The 16632-nt window shown below is 40.7% G+C and overlaps 1 protein-coding gene across 2 annotated transcripts in view; it reads right to left on the bottom strand.

Moving 5' to 3' along the window:
• fbxo11b (F-box protein 11b) overlaps positions 1 to 16632 on the bottom strand; it is a 154505-nt gene that overhangs the window by 90896 nt on the left and 46977 nt on the right. For both annotated transcript variants that reach the window (XM_043695619.2, XM_043695620.2), the window contains one exon: positions 5997 to 6124. In XM_043695619.2, coding sequence (XP_043551554.1) covers positions 5997 to 6124 — 128 coding nt within the window. The remainder of the gene's footprint in view (positions 1 to 5996; positions 6125 to 16632) is intronic.

The raw sequence follows: 16632 nt of genomic DNA, 5'->3' as shown, positions 1-16632 counted from the left end.
TTTATTGCCCATCCTTAAGGTGGTAGTGGTGGTGAGCTGCCTTGTGGAACCACTGCAGTCCACCAATTGAAGGTTGACCCCCAACGCCATGAGGGAGGGAATGCCAGGATTTTGACCAGCGACAGTGAAATAACGGTGATAAATGTTCAAGTAAGAAAGGTGAGTGACTTTGAGAGGAACTTGAAAAAGTGGTGGTGTTCCCATACGTCTGCTGCCCTTGTCCCTCTAGATGGAAGTGGATTTGGAAAGTGCTGCCTGAGGATCTCTGGTGAATTTCTGCAGTGCATCTCTTAGATAGTACACACGGCTGCTGAGCGTCAGTGGTGGAGGGAGTGGACGCTTGCGCCAATCAAGCAGGTTGCTTTGTCCTGGATGGTGTCAAGCTTCTTTGAATGTTATTGGGGCTGCACTCATCCAGGCAAGTAGGGAGGATTCCATCACACTCCTGACTGGTGCCTGGTGGATGATGGACAGGCTTTCGGGAGTCAGAAGACTAGTTCTTGCCACAATATGCCTAGCCTTGGTCTTGCTCCTGTAGCCACTGCAATTACGTGGTCAGCCCAGCTGGTCTATTACCACAAACTGCTCAGATCACCTTTACGCCATTCTAACTGGCATTGCGAACTTCTCTCTCTCTCTCTTTCTTCAGGCACTGCATCACTTTTAAATTCTTCATTATTGCCCCATCAAAAAAGGAACATTGACCTTTCTGCCCTTACAAATACTAACTCATTTCAAACCTCCTGTACCTCTCAAGTCTTGGGCATTATGTTTCCTTTCAAACTTAACACTCTTGCTTTGCAACTTCTGGATGTGAACTCCCCCAACCACATTTCTGCCCATCACAACACTTGAATCTCAAAATGCATAAAATTATATTTTCAGTATCTCCTCCTCTTTTTGTAGCCTTTGATGAGATCATCCTCCTCACAACTTTTACTTCATTATCCATCCCACTGTGTAGACACATTGCTTTTTTGCGACCGAGCTTTTGCTAGAGGGATCACCTGGCTCAATGAGTTGCCTCCATTCACACATTGTCTCTTCTAGATCCAACCTTAGCCCTCTATTTTGTATCTACTTGTTACAGTTGTGATAACAGGTTCCATAAGATGGTAATAGCCACCTCTATCTCTTCACAGCTTTGCAACCTGTTAGTCTTTTAATTCAATATCCAATCCCAGTTGAGTCATAAGATTCCCCCATCTGATCATTTGATTGATCAAACCCATTATTCATTACACATTCCTCAATAGTCCTGGTCCTACATTGACCATCTGTCCACTTATGCCCCAGAACATTAAAATAGTCATTCATGTGCATAATTCCCTCTATCAACAACAACCCATCCCAACTCAGTAATTACTTCTACCTTTGCGGTAAAAAGTGTTTATATATGGCACAAAAACCAAATTTCAAAGTCGCTGAGAAGAGAGATATGTTGTCAAAAGATTTTCATCTTGCACACAAGAATTGCAAATTTCAAACCACAATTAATTACACCACATGCTCAGGTTCCACTAAGTACTTTAGTATTTAATTCTCTTTCAAACATAATATTGAGATTCCCCAAAGATCTGTACATCAAGAATCCCAAAAGGTCCAGTAGTTATAACATGCATTAAACATTAGTCTTCTACTGGAGAACAAGATAGTGAAATGCCCCTTTACAGAAGGAAGTGACTTAAAGTGCTGCACCTAAGACTATCAGACAAAATGCAGAGTTATAAAGCGTGATGAAAAAACATCTGTATTCACTCAGTTTAGACCTCTTGCACATTTCCAATTTATCAATATGACAATGACAGTCATGCCTTTAATTGAATAGGCTCTAAACTCTAGTGTTCCGTTCTTTAATGTCTTGGCCTCACTACCTCTCCCTTTATGACATTCCTTGAATTCCAAGCCCTACTTTAATGTTTCTTTAAGTAGATTTTTAAATCCTATTATTTCACTCTGGCTCACAAATGTTGCTGGACAATACTGCTGCGAAGAGCTTTGGGATATATGAAAGCAAACTGTTGTACAGCATGATTCAACATTGAAATGCAAGCACCAGTTGTGTGTTACTCAATAGAAAGGATTGATGCTATGCATCTTTTTAAAGCTAGGTGGTGGCACTGAGCAATGGACATGTACAATGCAAAATTACCTGAACTGAAATGGAATCTTAACCTAACATGAAAACCTAATTCCAAAGTTGCTGAGAAGGGAGGAATGCTGTCAAAGGTTTTTTTTTATCTTGCACACAAGGAAAACACAAGAATTGCAAACTTCAATATACAGTTTCACAACAAATTACACCACAGAATCAAGTTCCACTGAGTACTGTAGTACTTAATTCTCTTTAAAACATAATACATCAAGAATGCCAAAGGGTCCAATCTTTATAGCATGAATTAACCATTAAACTTTTATCAGAGAATAAGACACAGAGGAATGCCCCTTTAGCAGCCTTAATCTATGCTATTTTGTAAAATTGTAGGAGGTAGCCATTTCACCTATTGTGTGCGCATGCTGGTTCTTAAAAAGAGCTACCCAATTAGAACCACACTCCTGCTCTTTCACATAGGCTTGCAAGCTTTACCAACAATTTCTACAGCTTCAGCTTGGTAGTTGTTACTAAATCCGATCTCACCAGCAGTGATTTTAGATACTATGTAAGAATTGTTCCTATCGTGTCATGCTTGATTCTTCTAACAATCTCTTGCAAGTGGTATCCTTTGATGAGGTCCTCTACGACTGGAAACAGTTTCTTATTTGCTAAATCAAAACACAAGATTTTGATCACATCTACTGAATTTCTTCAGAACCTTCTCTGCTCTAAAAACAGTCTTAGCTTCGGCAGTCTTTTCATATTACAGAAATCCTTCATCCTTGTTATTATACCAAATAATTGCTGCACCCTCTCCAAAGCATTAAGAGCCTCACTGAAGAATAAGTGCCCACAACTACACTGGATTACACAGCAAAGAACAGTTTAAATAATGAGTCAATTAAAACGAAAATTCAGGAAACCACAAGAAAACAAATGAATTTCATACAGAGATATAACCAATGCCTAAAATAGACAAATTAGTCCAGTCTGTCAAATTTTAGATACCCTTAGAAAGATTTAAAAATCACAACACCAGGTTATAGTTCACCAGGTTTAACTGGAAGCACAACCACCTGATGATGGAGCGGCGCTCCGAAAGCTAGTGCTTCCGATTAAACCTGTTGGACTATAACCTGGTGTTTTATAATTTTCAAACTTTGTGCACCCCAGTCCAACACCGGCATCTCCAAATCATGACTTAGAAAGATTAAACATCTCTTTATTCATATGGCTGGACCATTGCAACATCTAACAAAGCGATTACAAAAGTTAAACATTTAAAAATCATAGAATTATAGAATCCCTACAGTGTGGAAGTAGGCCATTCCGCCCATAGAGTTCACATTGACCTCCGAAGTGCATTCCTCCCAAATTCATACCCCTACCCTGTCCCTGTGACTTTACATTTCCCATTGCTAATCCACCTAGCCTGCACATCCTTCAACACTACAGGCAATTCAGCATGGCAGATCCACCTAACCTGCAGTTTTGTACTGAGACACGCACCTGGAGGTAGTACACACAGACACAGGGAAAATATACAAATGCCATGTAGAAAGTCGCATGAGGGTGATATCGAACTGGGGTTCCTGTGAGATGTTAAAGGATTAATTTGTTCTGCTGACATGAAAGAAATTGAATGCTATATTTTTCTGTTATACAGGCAGGATATCTAATCTAATCATAGTCTGTGAATGCTGTAGTTTAAGGAGTAACCTGAATCACACACCGCTTTAAGGAGTAACCTGAATCACACACCGCTTTAAGGAGTAACCTAAATCACACACCGCTTTAAGGAGTAACCTAAATCACACACCGCTTTAAGGAATAATCTTATCATTTTACATTGTTTTTGGGTGGCATGTGACTATGGGGGAAGTGGCGGGGGTTGTGCCTGGCATGCATCACTGACTGTATAACCCTATATAAAGGGAGGACTGTTCCCTTATTCAGTGAGCCTTGCTTGACATACTCCAGAAGCATCGCAAAAGTGCTGAGACTCTCCAAAAGCTTGTACTTGCCAAAATAAATCGTGGCTGTTCACAGAAGTTGGTATACTGCAGTTGAATCAAGTGTGTAAGAATCTCATGAAGGGAACCTAACACCTGGCATTAAGCCACCGTGCCACCCTCAGCTTATAGCCTAAGCAGAACAGTTAAGTTACCTCAATTCACTAGAACACATTTGCAATAAGGATTCAAGATTCTGAAAATCATGTCATGAAATATGGTGCTGCAGTTACTCAAGTATTACATACATAATCCTCAGTCCCCCAGCAGACAATTGTCATTCCAGAACAGAAGAGCACAAGAGCAAATCCTCTGGCCAGTTCAGCGTGCTCTACCACACGATGATCACAACAAATTTGGGCTTACTACCGAAGCCCTTAACCCTTGATTTGCTTAGATACCACAACCGTGATATCACAGCATCAAAGAAAATCAACAATGGAGGATTCTAATCCAGTGGACTGGAAGATTTTAGTGCAGCGCTATAAATGAAAGATTTGAATAAATATTTTGCAAGCTGAAATTACACCTTCCAAGTAAATAGCTGGTATCATTCCAAAATATGCACATTCTAAACTTGGGATTTTTTAAAAACTGGTTAAGATTCAATTTAAAGTTTTTGTAGTGTTATTTTCAAGGCACTTAACTTTATAAAGGTCAAGCCTACTCTACAAAATTATATACTTTCAATGTGATTCATTAAGAGTTTTACTCCTTAACTTTGATCATTACTCCTTAACTATGCTGCAAAAATTGAAGAATTTGATTATTTGCATAGCAACAGAACGTAATACTTGCCAAAAAGGTCAAAATAATTTCTTTTCTGGTGGGAGATTCTTCATTCTCACTAACTCTATTAGGCAAGAGATGCAATTATATTATAACATTATTTCCTGTATTTATATTGACATATGGGCTATTTTGACTCTCAGAACTTTTAGAAGAAATCACCAATATCAATGTTGATCCACTTTCCATTCAACATACAGCCACAACACCAGCTTAAATTTCTCAGGTCCCACAAAATTTAAACTGGCACAAGACAACAGCTGTAAGTCAGCAAATGTATTTTTTCAATAATTGACACTGCATAAAAAGCAAATTTTCAACGAATTTGTTACTGTGACTTTGGGATTTCCTAACTTACAGTTAGTTAAGCATTCCTTTGCTAATAGATTGCTCTGAGCAGCAACCCTCCCTCTCACCTTCATAGTCACTCACTTCTCTCCTAATACCTCATGCCCAATTTAGAATCACATTTATCTACTAACTCTTCGCAGTTACACATTTCTCCCCACTACACAACCTTTGCAGCCACTAGCCTCCCCCAACCGATTTCACCTTTGCAGCCATTGGTTTCCCCCCCTCCTATTTCCTGCCACTGATTTCACCAACCTTCCCCCAGATTCCTCAATAGCAACTGCTCTTCCCCAACTTGGGCGCACCTAATGGACATGCTCCGCAACTGGAGGAGTAGCTCTTATTCAAACTTCTCAGTTCAATGCAGGTGGGCAAATTCTAATGAGTGATATGCAGGTTTCATTTTTTGCAGGCAACTGGCTTCCTGCTGGGTCAATTTCACCACATGTCCCACATGGATTTCAAGCAGAGCTCAAAATAAAGTCTGTATGAATCAATATCTAACACATTTCTGTAAACCTCCATTAATTCTCTCACAAAATTAAACAATATACTATAAATGAGAGACAATGTCCACCTCACCCTACAAGAACTTCTTTCTGGCCAATATATCAAAATAGCAACTTTTAATACAGTCACTGCACTGGCTGTACTTGCGTAGACAAAACATGAATAAATACAAGTTTTTTTTTGCAGTGGTAGAGAAGACAAAAAAAACATTTTCCTAAATCTGCGATTAAGTGATTCACCTCCATGTTATTCTTTGTAGGGTAGGCTGTTCGTTTAGACAGTAGTGACTTTCTCCGCAGCTGGTATGGGCTGTTTTGTGCACCAGGTCCTGATTCTTCTGCAATCATGTCTGCAGGGACATCCTCATCTAAGATCGAAAAGGAAAAAAAAAATTGAGTCTTACACAAATCATATAAGAATGGGTTTTAAGCCCTTCAAGGGTCTTTGCACCATACAAAAAGTCAATCTGTTTGATATCAATTCAGCAAAACTATTGCCTCCTGAGCAATTATTCTAAGAACCCCTTAAAAACCCAATAACACCTTCAACAAAAATTTATATTTAAATATTTGGCCTTAAATGGAACAGTATGCCTAATTCTAGGCATTACCCTTTAGGAAGGTCATGAAGACTTTGAAGACAAAGATGTAATAAAATGGTTCCAAGTATGAGGGATTACAACTGCAAAAAAAGGGTTGTTCTTTATACAGAGATGACTAAAGTTTGATAGAAGTGTTTGAAACAATAACGGGGTTTGCTAACTAAGTCTAAGTCTAACTAAGAAACAATGGTTTCCAATGGCTCATTGCTCAAAGCCAGATGGTACAAATTTAAAGTTAACTACTAAAAGAACCAAAAGTAACAAGTAACTTTCAACACATGAATTAAAAATTTGAAATGCGCAGCCTGAAAAGGAAACTAATTTGATGGTAGCTTTAGCGAATTAGAAAAATATGTGACAAAAACCAAAACAACTGCGGATGCTGTAAATCAGGAACAGGAACAGAAGCTGCTGAAAAAGCTCAGCCAATCTGCCAGCATCTGTGAAGAAATATCAGAGTTCTGAGCAGTTCTTAGGAAGGGTTACCGAACCTGAAAAGTTAACTGATTTTTCTTCACAGACGCTGCCAGACCTGCTGAGCTTTGCCAGCAACTTCTGTTTTTGTTCTAGCAAACTATGTGAATGGAAATAAATTGCAGGGCCATGGGAAAAGAGTCAGAGAATGGTACTGAATACTTTTTCAAAAAGACTAGCATGAACTCCTATCATGCTGCAGCATTCTGAGTTGACAAATACAATCCAATATCACAAACAGCAATTGATTCTTGACCAGTAACGTTCCATCACACGATACTTAACAAGGATTTCAGCTGCTAGGTAATTCACTTAACAGCAAATCATCTCAATCATCATTAATCCCGACTAGATACAATCATATTTTTAACCAACTTTTGCAAAGGTACTATGTTTGAGGTCTATTGTGCATGTTCACAACACATTTTTAAGAAAAGGGGAGAAAAGGAGGCAGGAAGAATAGAAAGCTTAATTTTTACTTTAAAGTGGTTCTTTTGGGACTTTGTAATGAATGTATTATGCCAATGTACATTGCTGCTAAATATGTTAGAACAAGTTCCACTGTACTTCAGAGATAACTAAAAACTAACAATGCTGTATAACATGAAAATGTTAAGTGGGAGGGGGGGACTGACCAATATTATGACTCCAGATTAGAGTGGTGCTGGAGAAGGGCTTTTGCCCGAAACATCAATTTCCCTGCTCCTTGGATGCTGCCTGACCTGCTGTGCTTCTCCAGCACCACTCTAATCTTGACTCTGATTTCCAGCATCTGCAGTATCCACTTCCGCCTAATAATATGACTCAAGGCAGGTTTTAGAAAGGATCTTACTGGATGCTTTGGAAAGGCTTTTGGAAAACATTTTGAGATAGCAGGAGGAAAGCTGTACATTTATTCAAGGAGGATTCAAAACAATTACCTGTAAAGGACAATAAAGGAGTACTGATGAATTGAGGTAAAACTTGGTGGGGAGGGCATAGTGAGGATGTCAGACAGGAGAGATTTGTCCAAGATTGGAAGAAAATCCTGAGTGCATGGTATGCCCCTCTGGAATTCAAGTGCACCATATCATGGCTATAGAATTTTGAATGCATTAATCCACAAAAGTTTCATTTATCTTGCACCAAGACCTCCACAATATCTAGCAAAATCTTTGAAAAAAACTTGCATTAATGTAGCACTTTTATTGTAATGAAACATTTCAAAGCATATAAAAAAAGCTTGTAGCAGGACAATTCTCATAAGGGTGATAGGTGAATGGAATTTGGTTCAAAAAATGTTACAGACAGCAAAACTTTGGTTGAATTCAGGTTTATGGTGGGTAAAATATAAGTGGTTGGCCTGGAGAGCACTGGAATAGATAGCAATAAATCAAAAATATCAACCATAGTTAAATGATATCCAGCAAGTATTTGCAGATGTAAAAGTTGAGACATTTTGTTTCATTAAAGGCATGACATAAATGCAAAGATTTTTCAAATATTTTCAAGTATCTCAGAGTATCTACATAATACTTTTACAGTCTGTGCTTGAAATGATAGAGGTAATAAACATTAATGATCATGAATTTAGAATTTTAAAAATTAGTATCCAGAAGACAACGTTTTAGAAAAGCAATTTATAACAAAGTTACTTAAATCAAAAAGCCAAAGTCTGCCATTCCTATATTTGGAGCTCTCTCATTAACTTAAAGCTAACACTCACAAAACATTAGCCTGCTGAAAGCACCACTGCTCCACTTAAATTCCAGAGAGTTATATCCAACAAAATGATGTTCTGTTATGTTCCCAAATATCTGCACAATTTTACTGAGTGTATTTGGGCCTTCTGCAATTACCAAGTTTGAAAATGGGCATATAGTCACAGAGTCATAGAGATGTACAGCATGGAAACAGACCCTTCTGTCCAACCCGTCCATGCCGACAAGATGTCCCAATCCAATCTCATCCCACCTGCCAGCACCTGGCCCATATCCCTCCAAACCCTTCCTATTCATATATCCATCCAAATGCCTCTTAAATGTTGCAATTGTACTAGCCTCCACCACATCCTCTGGCAGCTCATTCCATACACGTACCACCCTCTGCGTGAAAAAGTTACCCCTTAGGTCTCTTTTATATCTTTCCCCTCTCACCCTAAACCTATACCCTCTAGTTCTGGACTACCCGACCCCAGGGAAAAGTCTTTGCCTCTTTATCCTATCCATGCCCCTCAATTTTGTAAACCTCTAAGGTCACCCCTCAGCCTCTGACACTCCAGGGAAAACAGCCCCAGCGTATTCAGCCTCTCCCTATAGCTCAAATCCTCTAACCCTGGCAACATCCTTGTAAATCTTTTCTGAACCCTTTCAAGTTTCACAACATCTTTCTGATAGGAAGGAGACCAGAATTGCACGCAATATTCTAACAGTGGCCTAACCAATGTCCTGCACAGCCGCAACATCACCTCCCAACTCCTGTACTCAGTACGCTGACTGATAAAGGAAAGCATACCAAACGCCTTCTTCACTATCCTATCTACCTGCGACTTCACTTGCAAGGAGCTATGAACCTGCACTCCAAGGTCTCTTTGTTCAGCAACACTCCCTAGGACCTTACCATTAAGTGTATAAGTCCTTGCTAAGATTTGCTTTCCCAAAGTGCAGCACCTCACATTTATTGGAATTAAACTCCATCTGCCACTAACCAGAATGCAAGCTTTTGATTGGCAATAACAAAAGATGATGATTCACAGAACTTTTCTGACAAAGATTGCCATTGGGAACAGGAAGTGTCTGGTCTGCCTTCTTGCTAGGGACACCAAGGCAAAAATCAGCAACCTGAGCGGAGACCTGGGAATCCTTTGATCAGTGACAAATGCATTGCATCGGTAAATTAATCCAGTAAGTCATTTAGAGAATCCAATTTTTGAAAATACATAGAAAAATCACATTAAGGACATACATGCTTTTAACACAGTAAAGCATCCCAATGGTCAAAAGGCAAATAACCCTCACCCTTTTCACAAAGGCAAATATGGAGTTCTGTAAGTCTGCAAATTTTAAACAGAACACAAACATGCCCTTATTTTAACCAGTTATTATCCTGTGACAATAAACTTGAGGGCAAGCTGTAGTGCAGCTCAGTTAAGTTTAATCAAAAATCTGAGAGCTTGGCAAAATCTTAAAAGAAATTTACCTCAAACATGCAAGTGCTTTCAACATCAAGAAACTGATGTTCTTTCTCTTGAAGGCAACAATCTTGTAGCAGGATCGCAAAGAAGCACTGTGAGAAGAGTGCTCCATAGACAGCATCACAGTCCAATGTGGGTAAAATGTCCCAAAACAGCACTGCAGTGTACCAGGTTGGTAAATGTGATACTGATGGGTCACTGGACTATATGCAGGACATGGAGGTGGACCCCTGCCTCATCAGCCTGGACCAGGTGGTGGTCTTTGACAGGCTATCACATACCTACACATGGGACATGCTTTCCAAAATAGGCTTTGGGGAGGGAGTCCACAAATGCATTCAACTGAGTGCCATCAACATGGGTAATGCAGTGTCGATCAATGGGAAGGAATCAGATGGCTTCCCAGTCAGCTCAGGAGTCAGGCAGGGCTGCCCACTCTCTCCTGCATTGTTGTGCATTATAGACCCTTTCTCTCCCCCCCCCCCCCCCCCCCAGTCCTTTAGGAAGGATACAAGCCCAAGGGCGGTAACTGTTCCAGGCAGCGGAGTCCTGCAGGTCAAAGCCTCCCTATACATGGAGGAAGTCACCATTTTTTGCTCAGTTCCACTGTCAGTGCACAGACCCATGCGCAACTGTGACCACTTCAGGTGCCAGATAAATCAAGAGTGAGGCCATGTTCTTTAGGAACTAGGTTAATCGATCCTTTATCTCCTTCACCATCAGGACAGGTTACCTGAAGGTACTGGAAATATGGTTAAGAGGGGCTGGGGCATGCGCAAAAGTGCAGGAGGAGTATATAATCAGACAAGGCAGAAACTGGGCTTTTGGAAGCACCGCTCCCTCTTCATTATGTGTTAAAAACCTGGTCATGAGGTATGAGGTTTTTGCGTTGTCGTTGTACATGGCGCAGGTCTGGCCCATTCCCAGAATCTGCACACTGTTAGAGTCACCCAAGCGACCATCCACTTCATCTGGAGGTCTAAGATGGGCCGTGTCCACAATGACATCATGTACAAAACTCTGGATTTTGGGTGGGGGTGGGGGGTTGAGATGTTTTTAATGCCATCCTCACCTTGATGGCCACCTAATAGGATAAACTGTCATACTGCTCATTCTGGAAGGTGCCTTTGTAAACAAAGTCCAAAGGAGAGATGCAGTGGCTCTTGTCAAGGTTCATCCTGAGCAGATCCATGACACAGGACTCTGTGCTCTACGGTCTGTTCCTTGGAACATCAGCTGTGCCTGGAGGATATCAACTCGGTCAAAAACATTCTTTGGTCTGTCCAGGACCTATTGGTCTTCCAGTTAAAGGAGTTAACCTCAAATGAGTTTTGCAGTCTGGCACATTCCAAGGTCCAGGACTATGTGCTGTGGGAGGGACTAAAGATTGGGGCAGCTGCTGCTAAGGATAAAGATCACGAGCTAAGGACTTTCCACCAAAGTTAACTGTGGGTCTGTTCAGTTATTGGGCCCTCCTGGTGTTTCAGACATATGTAAGTATAGTCTTGCATAAGAAAGAAATGCCTTGGTTTTGTTTGTTCTACATATGAAAAGATTGTACAGAATCGAAGTGCTATAGTGATTATGTAAATAAAGACTTATGAATAAAGTATATTTTTGAAATGGAATAGTTAACTTTGCTTTCTCTCCATAGATGTTGCCAGTCCTCCTGAGTTTCTCCAGCAATTTGCATTTTTTTTAAACTCACAGTGAAGCAGTCTGAGAAGTGAGTCCCACAGTCAGCACCACTATGAAACAGTTGCGCAGTTACTAGCAAAAGCAGGAAGGCAGATTATATGATTAGAAAGATTGGGAAACGGGAGGTGCAAGGAGACCTGGGTATCCTCATACCAATCACTGAAAGCACCCAGATGCAAAAGGCAGTGAAGGTGGCAAATGATGGACTAGCCTTCATAGTAAAAGGTTTCATGGACAGAGCAGAGATTTCTTCCTGCAATTGCACAAAGCCTTAATGAGATTACATCTGGAAGTACTGTGGGTAATTCTGGTCTCTATGTGAGAAAAGATATTCCAGCTACCTAGAGAGTGCAGTGAAGATTTACTAGACTGATTCCTGGGAAAACAGAACTGTCATATGGAGAGAGATTGGATTGGTTAGGACTATAGGACTATATTCACTGAAGATTTGAAAAACTGGGGTGCTGATCTTAGAAACTTAAAATTCTATGAGAGGACTATGCAGAATACATGCATGACAGTCCTGATGACAAGAGACAGTCCAGAACAAGGAATTACAGGGACAGGATAGACTATTTGAGAGTGGAGGAGAAATTTCTTCAGCCAGAGAATGATGAACCTAGGAAATGCCTGCTACAGAATGCAATGGAGGTCAAAACATTGAAGGTTTTCAAGATAGAGTTAGATATAGTTCTTAGGGCTAAGGGGATCAAAAAGGAGAAAGTAGGAATAGGGTACCAATTTAGATCATCAGTGATTATCATATTGAATGGCTAGGCAGGCTGAAAAGGCCAAATGACCTTCTGCTCCAATTTCTTATGTTGATTGAAAATATGCACTGAAAAGGTGAAACATGAACACACTTAGAAATAGTTTTGATCCACACCTTACAGTCCTCTTTAAGAAACACCACACTAGGTTGGTTTGATCATTGGAACTAGAGGTCAATGGTTCATACAGAAATGCAAGGCGGGGGGGGGGGGATGAAGGGGAGAGGGAGCAAATGTGAAGGCTGACTATACTCCAAATGCAAGAGTGCAGTGCTGGAAAAGCACAGCAGGTCAGGCAGCATCCGAGGAGCAGAAGAATTGATGTTTCGGACTCCTGCTCCTCAGATGCTGCCTGATCTGCTTTGCTTTTCCAGCACCACACTCTCGACTCTGATCTCCAGCATCTGCAGTTCTCCCTTTCTCCTATACTCCAAATGAGTCTACCTACCATTTTATGGAAGAGTGATATGTGAAACTATTGACACACAAACTTTGATCACATGAAAATTCCCTTGATCACTTGCTCCTGTTACAACAGCACCAGTGAAACACAAGTGTACATTTGACCAGCTTACTAACCATGCAAAAAAGGAGAAGCAAAGCCAAGTTACCTGGATTAATATGAATAACATACCAGTTTAGATTTATACCCAAAAACATTTCCAAAATAATCATCTTGGCCATTTATTTCATTTTTCTTCCAGAGACTTCACTACACTCTGTCCAAGCGCTGTCAGTCTCAGTTACCCTGAAATTAGTTCACTCGGCTGGTTTGCATTACATATTAATAGCATAGGTTAGATTCCCACAGCAATTGAAGTTACCATGAAGGATTCTCCCCTTAAGCTTTCCCCTCACTTTAGGAGTGATGACTTTCAAGTTAAATCAACACCAGCCACCTCTCTTGAATGACAGCACAGCCCTGCGGTCCAATAGGACTATGGCAATTTGATTGTAGACACACTTAAAAGTAATTTTTTAAAACTTTTCTTCATAAATTATAAAAGATCCACAGAGCCCACAAAAAGTATAGAAATGAGTTACACAAATGCAATTTTGACATCACTTGACTATTATCCTCCTAGTTTTTCAATTTCCAAGACGGACATCTCTCTTTTCTCCTCACTGTATGGTTATCTTGCACTTTACAACTAATTTCTCCCTTAAGCAAACTTTTTTTAAAGCATTTATGTTGATAGAAATAAGGTGCTGAACACAATTCCAATTTCCATAGGCACAGTAGACTGACACTTCATGTCACCGGGTAGGTGCTTGGAATAAAGTACTGTGGCAAAACGAAAAAAAGTGCAAAAATACAAGGAATTGTGCTGTGATGTACACCACATATCATTGATAAACAGAAAATAAGGCTTCAAATCACTACTTCTCACTACTGCTCAAGACTCTCACGCATACTACAAGAGGTAAAGGCCATATTACTCTTTACAATCTGTTCAGCCATTTAATTAGATCATGGGCCCTTAACTCACATTAGTCTCACATTCTTCAACGTTAGGTTAACAAAATAAATCTCAGATTTGAAATAATTAATCAAGAATTAAGCAGTTTCCAATAATTCCAAGCTTCCACTATTCTGAGTGAAATTAGGAATCATCTGAACGTAGTGTCTAGTATTAACCATGCTTTATAGTTCGCCACTCCCCAATGAGCACAAATAGAACTGTTTTTTCTTGTCCTATTCTCATTAATGCCTTAAACTTCAAATAGTTCCTTAACATTCTAAATTCCAAGGAACTGATGCTCAGCTTACCTTTTTGGCCTCCACCCCAAATGTCCATGGTGTTTTTTTCGAACATTTAAACCAAAACCAAAACCTGCATGTATACAGAGACTCCTGTTCAGATTTGCTTAAGGATTATAACCATAACATCTTTCATTAGCAAGGCATCTTAGCTCTTTGCACAAATACCAAAATCTGATTGGTCTATGTTCCAGACAATCTCTTCCTTCTGTACATTTCACAGTACCTTTTGGCAGGATCCTTGAAATCTTCTACTGCATATCCCCACTGAGGATGTCTGGTGTAGAGAAGAGCTCAAAATTGTCACATTTCCACCAGCAGCTACACACAATGCATATCTGCATGCAATGTCAGCTGCTGCCGAGCAATGCGGAGGATCTACCACAGCAAAGTATCAAATCGAGGCCCTTTTCTGAAACCACATGTATAAACCATGGTGCAACTTGTGACCCATCCCCGTAATTTCAAAATGGACTAAACAGTAGCCTATCTGCCAGCAAGATGAGCTGTGTCATAAGACCATAAGACATAGGAGTGGAAGTAAGGCCATTCAGCCCATCGAGTCCACTCTGCCATTTAATCACGACTGATGGGCATTTCAACTCCACTTACCAGCATTCTCCCTGTAGCCCTTAATTCCTTGTGACATCAAGAATTTATCAATCATGGCCTTGAAGCCATTTAGCGTCCCGGCCTCCACTGCCCTCCACGGCAATGAATTGCACAGGCCCACCACTCTCTGGCTGAAGAAATGTCTCCACATTTCTGTTCTGAATTTACCCCCTCTAATTCTAAGGCTGTGCCCACGGGTCCTAGTCTCCTCGCGTCCACCCTTTCCAAGCCATGTATTAGCTTGTAAGTTTCTGTTAGATCTCCCCTTAACCTTCTAAACTCCAATGAATACAATCCCAGGATCCTCAGTAGTTCCTCATATGTTAGACCTGCCATTCCGAGGATCATCCGTGTGAATCTCCGCTGGACACGCTCCAGTGCCAGTATGTCCCTTCTGAGGTGTGGGGACCAAAACTGGACACAGTAATCCAAATGGGGCCTAACCAGAGCTTTATAAAGGCTCAGTAGCACAACGGTGCTTTTATATTCCAACCCTCGAGATAAATGACAACATTGCATTCGCTTTCTTAATCACGGATTCAACCTGCATGTTTCCCTTTAGAGAATCCTTGACTAGCACTCCCAAATCCCTTTGTACTTTGGCTTTATGAATTTTCTCACCGTTAGATAGTCGATGCTTGTATTCTTTTTTCCAAAGTGCAAGACCTCACATTTGCTCACATTGAATTCCATCAGCCATTTCCTGGACCACTCTCCCAAACTGTCTAGATCCTTCTGCAGCCTCCCCACTTCCTCAGTACTACCTGCCTGCCCATCTAACTTCGTATCATCGGCAAACTTCGCTAGAATGCCACCAGTCCCTTCATCTAGATCATTAATATATAACGTGAACAGCTGCGGCACCAACACTGAACCCTGCGGGACACCGCTTGTCACCGGCTGCCATTCCGAAAAAGAACCTTTTATCCCAACTCTCTGCCTTCTGTCAGACAGCCAATCCTCAATCCATGCCAGTAGCTCACCTCAAACACCATGGGCCCTCACCTTATTCAGCAACCTCCCGTGTGGCACCTTATCAAAGGCCTTGTGGAAGTCTAGATAGACCACATCCACTGGGTTTCCCTGGTCTAACCTACTTGTCACCACTTCAAAGAATTCTAACAGGTTTTTCAGGCACAACCTCCCCTTACTAAATCCATGTTGACTTGTTCTAATCCGAACCTGCTCTTCCAAGAATTTAGAAACTTCATCCTTAATGATGGATTCTAGAATTTTACCAACAACCGAGGTTAGGATAATTGGCCTATAATTTTCCATCTTTTGTCTTGATCCTTTCTTGAACAAGGGGGTTACAACAGCGATCTTCCAATCATCCGGGACTTTCCCTGACTCCAGTGACTTTTGAAAGATCTCAACCAATGCCTCCGCTATTTCTTCAGCCACCTCCCTCAGAACTCTAGGATGTAGCCCTTCGGGGCCAGAAGATTTGTCAATTTTAAGACCTTTTAGCTTTTCTAGCACTATCTCTTTTGTAATGGCAACCATACTCAACTCAGCCCCCTGACTCCCTTTAATTGTTGGGATATTACTCATGTCTTCCACTGTGAAGACTTACGCAAAGTACTTATTAAGTTCTCCAGCCATTTCCTTATCTCCCATCACTAGCCTTCCAGCATCAGTTTGAAGTGGCCCAATGTCTACTTTTGCCTGTCCTTTGTTTCTTATGTATTGAAAGAAACTTTTACTGTCATTTCTAATATTACTGGCTAGCCTACCTTCATATTTGATCCTCTCCTTCCTTATTTCTCTTTGTTATCCTGTTTGT

Source organism: Chiloscyllium plagiosum, unplaced genomic scaffold, assembly GCF_037043375.1.
Source record: "Chiloscyllium plagiosum isolate Xiang-an unplaced genomic scaffold, Cpla_swu_hap1 HiC_scaffold_10, whole genome shotgun sequence".
Lineage (NCBI taxonomy): Eukaryota > Metazoa > Chordata > Chondrichthyes > Orectolobiformes > Hemiscylliidae > Chiloscyllium > Chiloscyllium plagiosum.
Note: the sequence above shows the minus strand (reverse complement) of the source record. Positions and strands in the feature narration are given on the sequence as shown.